At 38.3% G+C, this 13,240-nt stretch overlaps 1 protein-coding gene across 1 annotated transcript in view; it reads left to right on the top strand.

Moving 5' to 3' along the window:
• LOC117307233 (cortactin-binding protein 2-like) overlaps window positions 1-13,240 on the top strand; it is an 85,040-nt gene that overhangs the window by 18,492 nt on the left and 53,308 nt on the right. The window contains exon 3 of the mRNA XM_033791923.1: window positions 11,586-11,693. Within this exon, the coding sequence (XP_033647814.1) occupies window positions 11,586-11,693 (108 nt within the window). The remainder of the gene's footprint in view (window positions 1-11,585; window positions 11,694-13,240) is intronic.

Raw genomic sequence — 13,240 nt, 5'->3', positions numbered from 1 at the left:
CAGACTACCTCCCAAGGTTACAAGCGGCGCCCATTTTTTCCAAAAGTTGAAACAGGAGTTTATTCTTGTATTAAATTTATTAATTAAGAAATGCCCTTTGATGAAGAATACATGATTGTATTTAATTCACAACCTCTTGATAGGGAGGAAGGGTCGGTGGCACTCGACCGAACGTTGTACGAGTAAGTTCTGTACAGGCTTTTGTATCGAGTGCCCGCCTTCGGAGCCAATTCAATTAGTATTTTTCTCACACATTAGTCGACAAATTTGTCATTGCTATGTCAGACTGGTCATTTCATATTTTGGAGAGAAACAAATTAGTCAATCAGTACTCTGTATCAACTTATCTACGGACAAAATTAGAAATAACAAATTCGTATTAGTCTTTAAAAAATATTGATTAGTAATTTCATTAGCTCAATTAGTAAAAATGTTTCCTATTAGTTAGTTCGGATTGAAAAATTAGTCATGAATGGAAAGACTAATTTTTATTGCGTAGTTGACTAATTTTTTCTCCAAATTGACTACTAGATGTTTTCAGTGAAGGGAGGGTACACGTTTGGTAATTGTCACGGACCAGTCTTCTCGCTAGGTGTATCCCATCATTACCATAAAATAACAAGCCTGTGAAATTGTGGGCTCAATCGGTCATCGAAGTTGCGAGGAAATGATGAAAGGAAAAACACCCTTGTTGGATGAATTTGTGTGCTTTCAGCTAGAAGTCTTTTATTGTTTTAGTGAGAAATTACCTCTTTCTCAAAAACTATGTTACTTCAGAGGGAGTCGTTTTCCACAATGTTTTATATTGTCAACAGCTCTCCAATGCTCGTTACCAAGTCAGTGTTTAAGTTAATATTTGTTTTGAGTAATTACCAAAAGTGTACCTTGCCTTTAAGCACAAAAAGCTGCTAAGCACATACAAATTCACAACCAGAAGCACATTCACAACCAGTGAATGTGATTACCAGCCAAATTGACAATCCATGTGTATGATTTGTGACTGGTGCTTGGCAGTTTTTGACTTGTATCAGCACTAATACTTGGCTTATAAAGAGGGAACAACTAAGACAAGACAGCTGAACAAAATTGTCCAAAGCTGTGAAGTGTTTTCTGTGTATAATTACTGAGTTATTTTTGTACTCATAATTACCCTGTGAGTTGGCCTTTGATTAACTTCCTATCATTGTAGTTGCACTTTTTAGTGGAGGTCACAAATACCTGAAATGACCAAAAGCAAACACTGGTAAAACCTTCAAAGGTCCTGGTTGACAAGCCATGCAAATAAACACTTCACTTGCAAACGACGAGTAAACAAATTAAAACCTACTTAAAACCAACACTCCCTAATAAAGATTGTGCCTGTGCATTAAATATTTAGTGCATGTTGTCAGCTCTTTCTAGTCATTTATGGCTGACCGTGTTAGTTTGCAAAGTAAAAGGATATCCATGCAAATTTGAGGCAAATTCGTGAGCATCATCAATATTCTTCTTTTATAACATCTTTCCAACCAATGCATTTCATAACAAACAGTTTCAAACGCTTTTTCATGGACCAACGGGCTTGATATTTTTGTTTACAGGTTCAATCACTAATGACGCAAGCTTTTAGGGGCAATTACATTCACTTTATTTTTTTTTTTTAAAGTACTGTTATAAACTGCTTATACATGTACCAACAAAATGTTTGGACCTTTGGTAGCAGAGTCTTTCTCAAGGGCTAAAAGACAACACAACACACAAAAAGAAGATTACTGGTGTGTTAAAGTGGTCATTGGTCTTTTGGTAGATTCCCACTCTCGATATTCAGTTTCACCCAGTTCCTGTATTTAGTGAGGGAAACGGTTTATGGTTGGTCAAGGGTTTTGTACAATTTGCTTATTTCAATGACAGTATTTGGGCTTATTTATATTTCAATTTTATTCCCGAGTCCTTCTACCGTACCCTAAATAAATTTTTAAGTAGAGACTGTAAAAACCCAAACCTATTAATTATCATTTTCAAATTGATCTTTTAAAACCCATAAGTAGGGAAAGCAAATCAGGACCCTTCCACACCAACCAGTAAGTGACCAGCCTCACTTTTAAACCCCATTAACTATAAATTGCCATTCTTGCCCATTTCACACTCTAATGACAGCAATATTGACACTGCACTCAAACGTTTTCCTTTAATGGGAACACCAGGCTGAATAGTCCAATTATGATTCCTTCTCCCCTCCCCTCCCCCCCCCCAGAATGGTTCAGATATAAAGGTCAGATGTGATATTATCTTGTAATGTAGACAGTGTTAGAAAGTGTCGGATAACGAGAGGGTTGGGATCCAACTGCCATGTCTTCTCTTAGATAAACCTATTAGGAGGCTGTAAATGGTTTTGGGTTGCCAAAAGTGACTCTTGGTTTGCTGAGAAAATTGTGTTACTGGGTCATCTAAATTTAAAAAAGAAAAATTAATAAATGGCCACGATTAGTTTGTATTAAAAAAATACAGTAAAAACAATTTGTTTCTTGTTGTTTGGGGAACTTGATGGCCGTTTAAAGGAACGTTACAGAATTGGTAAGAAACAAAAATCGTGAAGATCACAGATTTACATAAAACTTAGTCGGTCTAATGATGATGATAATTGAAAACATCCTTTGAAATATTTATGTCTAAAATGTCATATTTGATGAGAAATAAATAATCTAACTTCGCGTTCGGAATTTATCGCCCAGTGAGCGTTTAATTCATTTTATTTTGGCATCGATGCAATGCAAAATTTGTAACCAGTTTTCACTGATCTCTTGTGACCCAGTGAGATGACCGATCAATCTCAAACTTCTATAGGTTTGTCAGTTTATGGATTTGGTGGATTACATAAAGTGCTTACACTCCCAGCAACTGTTTTGTTAGCAGAAACCAATTCTGTAATGTTCCTTAAAACTGCAATAAAGGTTTTATTTGCAACACTCTTGAAAAAAAAAAAAGGTTTTGCAATCAAGGTTTCAAATCAAGGTTTTTAAATTAAAGAACCGGAAGCGCTCATTATCTTTTAAAGTTATTGCCCGTTATTAGCCCTGATTGCACTGAGATGTGTCATAAATAATAAATAGAAAACATTTGCTGAACAGCAACATCATGGTAGTTTTCCTGTGACAAGACAGTTAGGTGTTGATTACATCACAGAAGATAAAGGTGTCCAAGAATATCCAAAGTCCAATACACTCAGAGATTTTACACCTGTTTCACAATTCATGCAATTAGCAGGTAATTGACTCACACCAAGGATAAAGCGAATAATTAATGAACCCCAGCCTGACATCCCAGGCTTAACTGTCCCCACATTAATTAAACACCAAGTATATAGAAAAAGGAAGAAGAAGTAGAGAAAGTCAACATTGCTCTGTTAATCCCCAGTGATTACGGAGAGGGCTAAAAATGACTTCTATCACTTTAAAGACATCCATACTGTATATGTTCATGCTTCTCATCACCCATTAAAGATAATTCCCTTCTTGTTCGTTCCACCCGATTAATAATTTCAGCGGGGCTTGGGGAGAAATTTGATTGGGCTGAGCTAATGGGAGGCTGCCTGCTTTATTGTATGTATTATGATTTAGGCTTGGTCGTATTCCCAAATGTCACTGCTGTACTTGGGATCGATATGCCTTCTAGTCACTAACTTAATTTCAAAGGATGGAAAAACCGTGTATTAGGACTTTACGCTCGAAGGAGAAATTAGATTAAAGTCCCATTCCAACATCAATTTGGGTGTTTTTTGTTGTTGTTTATTTTGTGTTTTCCTGTTTTGTGTTGTTACTGTTGTCACAAATTGCAAATTGAGTTATCCTTTGAGTGTGTATGAAGCACTGTGGTGAGTTCAGAGTGTGCAATTGCTGACTGGTACAGGTGGACTGATGTACAAATTATAATAGGTCTGTGTTTCCTTGGATGCAATTGTAATTGTAATTGTCTCCACATGGATGTTACATGTGTGTGTTATGCCTGGGCGACTACGTGGGAATAGTCTCGTAGTTGTGACTGTTTGAGGTGCCACTAGCCTAGTAGTAAATATCACTAGATGCCCAGGGTAATCAGGTGTGCCTAATGTGAGGACAGGTGACCGTACCCGCCAACCACACTTGTGCCCTTTGTCCAAACTGGACTGTATTGGACTTTGGATAGTCAAACGGAACAAACTGGTTACTTCCCAGTCACAAATTTTATAAAACGTATTACTTGAATGGAGAAGAAAGCAATTGCTGTTGCAAACTGTTCAACCAAAAAGGCCTGTGTTGCCGAAATGTTAAAAGTGGTTGCTAAAAATGGTAACCATAGTTGATGTAATGGTTCACTAACGACTTTTTTTGGAGAACCAACATATGCTCACTTTAACAGAGCACATCATTCAACTATGAGCTCAGTCGTCTTCCCAGTGTCAAAATATTTCAAAAGAATCACGTTCCGATTCTGAACAGTGCAGAATACAGAGTAGTTGATCGCCTGTCAGTTATAGATTCAGCTTCTCTCGTGAAAATGAAAAAATACCTGAACATCCCTGTAATTGTATTTCATTGTTTGCATATGCGGCCTGGCCACACTACTTTCCGTCCAGCCAGGCACTTTGCATTTTTTACTGAGAGCTCTTGGTCTAAAGTGGCCCTGCACCGGCTCCAACCATCTGTGAAGTTGTGATCTGAATTCATGATGAGGGAGTTTTATGCTCTGATCATGCTCTGATGATGACTGACTCATAAACATAACTCATGTTTATTCATGCATAGAATGCCCTTGTGTCTGAGAACAATGGATTTCAGAGGAATTGGGGAAATACTACAGGGCTTAGTTTTCAAAATATTAAGGGATAACATTCTGGGGTTTGTTGACAAAGTCTGAGAGGTAAACAAAATCTGTCAAATTGTAATTACTCCAACACCTAAGTCCTATTTTACCTAGGATGGTATATTAGAGCATTGCTAAATGTATGAGAATCCCTATGTTGGATGAGTCTTGGCCAATTTTGGGACCAGCCTTTTCACAGCCGAACTCACTGAATCGATGTGTTTTCTGATACTGAGAAGTTTCCAATAAAAAACTCTGCAGTAATAGAATACAATTAGCAGGACAGTTCTCTAAAGAACAAACTCTATCTGGCAAGTAGACACACTTACCGCAAACCAAATATCATTGAAACCTCAACATGCAACACCTCAAATCACATATAATGTATGAAATGCGTGTTTTGAATCCTTCATCTTTGGAGATTGAGAAGTTCTGAGATTTGTTGTTGTGAAAAGGAGTAATGGCCTCAGGTTTTGACCCTAACAGTGTCATGCACACAGGCTTATCAATTGATTTGATTTTATCCCGACTTGAGAATTACAACATCTTTAATTCTTAAGTCTATGTTTGAAATGAAATTTAAATCTTAAGTGCAATCTGTGCTGTATGTGAGCACTTATCTTTTTTGGCTCACTGATCCTATGAAATAAAACATCCTAAAATATTGTAAGTGGGAGATTGTTAGCCTGTATGTTTGAATTACACAAGAGTCGGCAATCTTTGCTCAAAATGAAGGACAAAAAAGAAGAACATTTTATGACAATATTTGGACTGGTTTTCAAAAGTTTTGTTTGAAGTTTTGCATAATGTCAGAGATACAATAAGAAATTGGCCGATGGGTGAGAACCATGTAGATGAAATATTGTTTTATTTATTTATTTTATTTTTTTTTCTCGGGGGGGGGGGGGGGGAGTTTTGGCTTTTAGAAGAACCGAATTGAAAAAGTCTTGAGGTTTCAGAAAGTTTCTGTTTCTTGTCTTAAGGAGCATGCTGAACTGGACTTATGGAAATGTTTGAGCATACTGGAGCATATTTTACAGTTCTTAAACCCATTCCTCTTCAGCAGTCCAGCCGTCAATTTCACCAAACCTTTCCTAACTTGGGACTAATCTTGGTGCTAATCTTGGTACTTAGGACAAGTTAAGTTCCGTATCCATAGACGTTAGGACGCAATCCTAGCGTTTGGTGAAATCTGCTGCAGCATTCTCTTGAAGACAAGCACTGCATACTGCTTGAAACATCTCAGTTCTGCTTCTTCTCAAAACCACCTTTTCTCCCAAAAGAGAACCATTATCTCCTTTAAGCCAATTTCTGATTTAGGCAAGTTGTGGTTGCTGTCAAACTTGTGAATTCACCTCATTTTCTAATTAATTCTAAACACGCACTTCAAAGTCTCCTTTTCATATATTACTGACTGAATATCTTATTAATATTTTGCCTCATAATCAGTAATGAAGTTCTCTATCTATTCCATCGGGTCTTGTTTTCTTCCTCTTTCCTGCAAACTCCCAAGATCCTCTTTCCAAGTCCCTGGTACTTGACAAGCAAAATATTTTCATTGCCTTAAATTAATATCATGAAGAGTACAGACTAAAAAGAAAAAGCAATCCAATCAATTTTGATGGAGTGATTGAAGCCACTAGAGAATTGCCTGTATGATTCATAACTGGCTGTGTGTCAAACACACTCTATAGAGTCAAAGGATGGTGACCCAAGTCGGGAGACCCTAGTCAGGAGACCCTACAGTCTGGAGTGGAAATTGGGCGTTTTCGTCTCGCATCGCTGGATCTTGTCTTGCATTTATCAAAAAAATATTGCCAGAGGTAACTTAGTGGATATTCCAGTGTTACAGTTTACGAGGGCTAAACTATGTCACACAGGCCTGTATAGGCCTTTTCACACGAGGAAATTAAGCAGGGTGTCCTTGGTCTTAGGAACACAACGTTGTTTAATCCACATCGTGTGAAAGGTACCTCTGCTTAAATAGGCACGGGTCCCTGGTCTTTTTAAGACCAAGGTCCAGACCTCCGTCTTGAAAACACAACGTTGTGAAAATTATACCACGATCGCCCGTGTGTGCTGTGTGAATGAACATTGCTTGCGTAACGAAGGACCCTGGTGTGGCTGGAGCTACCACGCATGCGCGCAAGAAGAAACACATAGTGCAAGAAAATCGAGATGTTCGACCCCGTTGTGCGATAACGTTAAACCTTTGAGCATGTTTATGAGAACGTGTGTGCACGACTCCTTCAAGAGAGCAAGTTTTCAATGTTTAGCATGAGATCGTTGAGACATGTTTTAAAAAGTTCACTCTCGAAAATCAATTTGATTTTGCCTAAAATTCCATCATAGTTCTAGGAGTAGGCCTACGTAGCATTCGTTCGATAAGTTTCATGATCGAGCATAGAACGACATATTTATATAAAAAAACTTCAGTGTGCAACAAAATGCGTGCCAGATTTATGACAACATTCATCGGTAAGAATCTGCACTCCCCAGTTTATAATCGATTGTTACTTTTTCTGTTTGGAATTGGTGGTCGGAGCATGAGTGAATGGTTCGAGCAACTCAACTACACGTTCATTCTTCGTCCAAAACAAAAATATTTTTTAGGGGCCGCCGATTCACGACAGTGCAGAAAAATCATTGGTACATACGTTGGCGATGCGGATATCAGTGAAATGGACAATGAACAATGTTGACCTTTAGCACCACAAAAGACGAATGTTCTGAAACACGGGACGTTGGTTTCTGCGCCGTGTGAAAGGTCCTGTTTGAGTTTGACCAACGTCCTTGGTTATGACAACTGGCACCGGGGACCAAGGACCCTAGTTTGACTTTGTCGTGTGAAAAGGGCTTATGCTTCAGTTTTGAAAGGGCGAGGGCACAAACCTGGGGGCATTGAGGCAATTGCCTTCGTTGCTTCCATGAATTATCAGGTCTGGGGTCGATATCACAAAGAGTTAGAGTATATTAAGATATTAAGGTTGGTCCTAAAATCCACCCCTGGTCAGATACATACTTTGTAGATGCAAAACATGGTTAGACACAGAGGAGTGAACATACTGCGTACATTACTCAGCATTCTCCCTTAGGAGTGGTCGCTGGCCAAATGCCAGTTAAAACAGCCGAGGACCAGTGAAAACTCTCCCTTAATTAAAACGAAGTACTGACCAGTGACAAGCTAAAGGACCAGTGAAATGACGAGCTAATTGGTCCTGCTCGCTAGTCACTTTAATTCTGAGAGACCTCTTTAATTGAAGTCTCGAAATGGCGCACTAGTTTGTTGGAATGGTATCTTTGGTAAGGGTTCTTCAGTATAGTTTTTTAAGTGAAATTCCATACACATCTCTAATGAGGTCAACACTGCTTGAACCCCAAGATACTTGTCCTAGATCTGAATGCATGCTACTACATCTCGCTGTGAACAGTTATGGGCAGACCAGCCATGCATACCAGTTGACAAGTCTGTCATTATGCATAGATACAAATGATACAGCAATGCAAGCCCCTATCATCAATCTGTGTTTATCATAAGATAAGATGACATTATGCAAAATATAATGGTAAAGGTATCAATGTTAAGGTAGCCATTGTGTGGATACAGGCCGGATACTTCAGTCTTGGAAGGGCAACACAGTTTCTCCTTAGTAAAGGGCACTTCAATGAGGACAATGTAATTTTCTACTGAACAAATTCAAGGGACATCAGGGGCTTGGAGGATTTGGGTGAATTTGATCTAAAGTAAAAAATTAATAATAATAAATTTGAATCAAAAACATCTTGATTATTAATTTTTTTTAAAAGCATATCACCCGCAATAAGTAGGCCTTTGCTTGCAATTTGCGCCTATTTGTCCGATACACTAGCTCGTGCACAGGGAGAACTCTGTGTACCGACTCAAATGAACAATCTCTGTGGTAAATTGCAAGTAACCTGCCAAAAACTTTTTGATCAGTGGCACAAATTCATGTATCCTGTAAACCAATCCATGTTTTATAGAATACAAAGTACCGTGCACCGCGAGCGTTCACAGCAAGTGGCGTGCACAATTTGAACCTACAGCAGACCAATCTCGCAAATACATTTCTACTCTAGCTTAATACACTTATTTTGCCTCAGGTTTGTGTTTCGTTGTTGTTAAGTATGGAATCTTGCTTCAGGCTGGGCCATACAAGAGGGAAATACTACTCTGCACTCAACTCATAACTTAAAGTTATTCTCTGACGTTACCCTTTCTGTATCAATGGTTGTACTGACACTAGACCCTTGGGTGCACTACTAATATTTGCGGAGTGTGGGGTAGATGGGGCTTGTTGAGTCTTGACTGCGGGAATCCTACACAGATTATATTTACTAGACAGTGTGTTATTATTGCATAGAGAGCTGTGTTCCTTTCTCTATGGTTATTGCTTCAATGAATTCACGCCCTGCAGCATTTGGCTGTAATTACCTACAGATGAATGCTGATTAGGATTTCTCTGGGATTGTTGTTAGACTTCTATGCAAGTCTCTTGCTGACTTTTTTTTGTAGCCGCTGGACATTTACGATTCTCAGTCATTGAGTGATTAACTGAGTCAAGAATCTCTGTGATGCAACAGCAGTTTTAAAGACACTGGACACCTTTGGGAATTGTCAAAGACCAGTCTTCTTACTTATGCATAAAATAACAAACCCGTGAAAACTTGAGCTCAATTGGTCGTCGAAGTTGAGAGATAATAAAAAACACCCTTGTCACACGATGCTTGATTTCTAGACCTCAAATTCTAATTCTGAGGTCTCGCAATCAAATTTGTGGAAAAAAAATTTATTTCTCGAAAACTACGTTAATTCAGAGGGAGTCAGTTCTCACAATGTTTTCCAGTTCTCCACCTCTCCCCATTACTCTTTACCAAATAAGGTTTTATGCTAATAATTATTTTGAGTAATTACCAAGTGTCCACTGCCTTTAAAGAATAAGACTAAGAGAAGTGCAGGTATTTAAGTCTTTAAAATATATTAGCCATGAAATGCCTGTAGCATGGGTCATTAAGAATTATGGATGAAACGTGAAACATCAATTGAAACTCTTTCTGACCTTCTGTTTTTTACATGTGCACAAGTTCAGCAATGATTTTTTCATCAAGTTTTGCTTTAGACTGAATACAATTTCAAAGTTTCCAGCAATTTTTGGGAAACCAGTGATGTGTGTTGGTTGGCACCTTCCCTTCCTCAATAATTGTTTTTTCTTCATAAAATATGTGTCCTGACATGTTTTTTTTTTTTTTATACATTTTGTATCTGCTCAGTATTTCCATTTCCTGTTTTACGAGGAATATCAATTCTTACTTTCAGCTCCCCTGAGTTCTTTCCACTTTAAATCATTATTTTCTTGTAGGCCCATATCAAGAGTGGCTTTTAGCCTTGTAAATATTTAAGTGTGCATGAAGTCCCGAACTTTCACCCACGGTGTAGTGAGCTTTTGTGGCTTCCATAATGGTTTTCAGAAAGACAAAACCAAAACCCAAACAAATCCTGTCCAGGACTTTCAGTCACACACAAACAGGGTCATCTTAAGGAGTTATAGTTCACATTCCAAGCAACCCGTTTCTTTATTTCCCCCCCCTCTCCACAAGCCTACAGTACAAGGAGAAACCTCATCAATTGCTTGGTGATTAGCCTCGGGCCTATGAATGCAAACAATGCGTGAGCCGCCTCTTGAAGTCGTGCACATCTTCTTCCTTTGCAGTCTTGTATGTTTGCCTCGACTGTGTAATTTCCGTGAGGTGCTACATGATAACATTGCCGCCCCGGCTCTCCCCCTCTCTCTCCACTCTTGTGTTTGGCAAAGGATATTTGTTGCTAGAGAGCGATGTAAATGTAATACCGAGTTCCGTGCTGTTGATTGAAGAATGTACGCTGGAAACCTGAAGTTTGCCTTGGTTGTCAACACTAATTTATTCCAGACGCTTTCGCTTTCTTCATCTGTTGAAAGGTTTAAAAAGAAATGTGGTGCAGTAGACTTAAAGTTATTCATCATTGAGACATTGGTTTTACATGGCACTGTTTCTTTCTCAACAGTCTTGTTACGGTAAATTTCTTTAAAGATATCCAATACTAGTGACGTTTCACGCTCATACAAGGCACTTCTCAGAAAGTGAAACATGAATGTGATAGGATGTCCACTTCTCAGAATGCAAAACATGAATGTGATATGTTGTCTAAATTATTCTCTAGGTTGAGAAATACTTCTCTTAGAGGCCCCGAGTTATGTGCTCTTCTCTATCTGTTTGCTGAGCAAATAAACAAAAGTTTTGGCAGGAAGTGCTGGTTTTTGTATGGAAAGGAACAATTTTATGTTTTGTTCCCAAGGATGAATAGACAAGATACTATTTAGAGGTGGTGTTCATTGTCGACTCCCTTCCATAACGGTGCACTCGCACTAAACACGTTGATTTCTTCTTGCGTCTCATCGGTTTTAAGATAAACGTTCAATGAATCATCCGACCGAATCATCTGCATCTGATGAAATATACTTCTTTAATTAATGATTTTGCATCTTACGTTGAAATGACTACAAGGGATTCTATCTCTGCTTGAAAGTAAACTATGTAGGCCTAATCATTTCACAAGGATATAAAAGAAGCCGTGACTGCTTACTTAAGACTACCCTTCAGCAAATTCAGAATTACTGCCCTCTGTAATAACACAGCTCGTAGCTCGGCAATCATAATCACCGTAATTGTAACTCATGAGATTTCATTTTTATTTTGTTCTTAATTTGTAGAAACCGGCCGAGGGGATCATGAACTTCAGTAAATCGGATCTTCTGAGACTACTGGGACTCTTGGAGGCAGAGCTTCAGGCAAGAGAGTTAGTCATAGCTAGCTTGAAGGTAAGGCGTTACTATCTCCTCCTCCCTATACATTTGTATCATACTTAGAGGCAGTGGACCCTATAATGCTAATAATTATTTTGAGTAATTACCAATAGTGTCCACTGCCTTTAAGGAAGCAGCAAAACACTATAATAGTGTTTACATCAAGATCATTAAAACCATCCAAAAAAAGGCCTATATGAGTTCCTATATGAACTATAGCCAAATAGGGTTTTTACAAAAAGAGGAGAACGATGGCCTTTTTATTTGTTATCTGTTATTTCTTTCAAACGTATTAACCAGTTATGCTATGGTTTTGGTATAATATCATAACTGGTTAAGGGGATTTTACATGCTAAAATAATTTTGGTCTCATGAGACGAAAATTATTTTGTGACTTGTTTTACTCGTTTCTCAAAAACTACACAACCTTAGTTAGTAATATTTGAAGGGAAGCTTTCCACTACATTATCTTCAAACCCTGTAAGTTTAATGTAAATCTATGGACATTTTGGAAAAGTACCCAAATCCTTAAAGTTTGTATGACAACCCCTCACATAAATAGGTCATTTCATTAGTCCACATAAAGGGCCCTGTTGTGAAAACTTTTCCTTAAAATTACGTTTTGAGATAAACTAGAATGGAATGATTGAGGCAGCTGGTCCCATGGTGCGTTTATGGAAATGCTGGCGTCATTCAACACATTGGTCCCGGGTTTGGGTGTTCATGTGGTACCATCTGCCTAATGTTTTCATTGTCATTAAAGTTCATAAACAGTAATAATAATAATAATAATAATAATAATAATAATAATAATAATAATAATAAACCATACGCCTCACACAAATGTCACGAAGCACCGAGGGACATAAAGCATTGTACAATTATGTGGGGGTGGGGGAGGTGGTGTATCTTTTCAGTTTCTTTCCTTGAATACATTCTGGATTGGTTGAAACATTTTGAGGTTATGAAACCCCAGCAGTGACGCATTACTTCTACTCCACTGGGGCCCACATCTTTCTATGCTGCAATGTGAATACATTGGAAGTTACACAAACACATAACTCCCCTCACATCATACAGTCATTGAATCTCTGAGTAAACAAACATCCTTCTTGTCCCTGAAAGCAGTTTGGGGATGTGTAATCCTTGCTCCTACATGTACGTGTGTAGGTTAACTGAAAGGCACTGGACACTATTGGTAGTAAAGCCCGGTTCATACTTCCTGCGAATGCGAATATGATACAAATGTTGCAAAACAATTCGCAACGAAATTCGCACTGAATTGAGTCATGCTCAACTCAATTGCGAATATCGCTGCGAAAGGAGGGTTGTCACGTCAAATTCATGTCAAATTCGCTTCGTCTTCGCATTTGCAGGAAGTATGAAAGGGGCTTCACTCAAAATAATTGTTAGCACAAAAACCTACTTGGTAACTAGCAATGGAGAGCTGTTGATAGTATAAAACATTACTGAAGCTTTGTGCACACTGACTGCTATTATACTGGGTAGTAAGTGATGATTTGTTTTAGTTGCACTAATCAGTCGACTAGAGAAGAGACTGG

Source organism: Asterias rubens, chromosome 2 (genome assembly GCF_902459465.1).
Source record: "Asterias rubens chromosome 2, eAstRub1.3, whole genome shotgun sequence".
In the NCBI taxonomy this organism is placed as follows: Eukaryota; Metazoa; Echinodermata; class Asteroidea; order Forcipulatida; family Asteriidae; genus Asterias; species Asterias rubens.
Note: the sequence above shows the minus strand (reverse complement) of the source record. Positions and strands in the feature narration are given on the sequence as shown.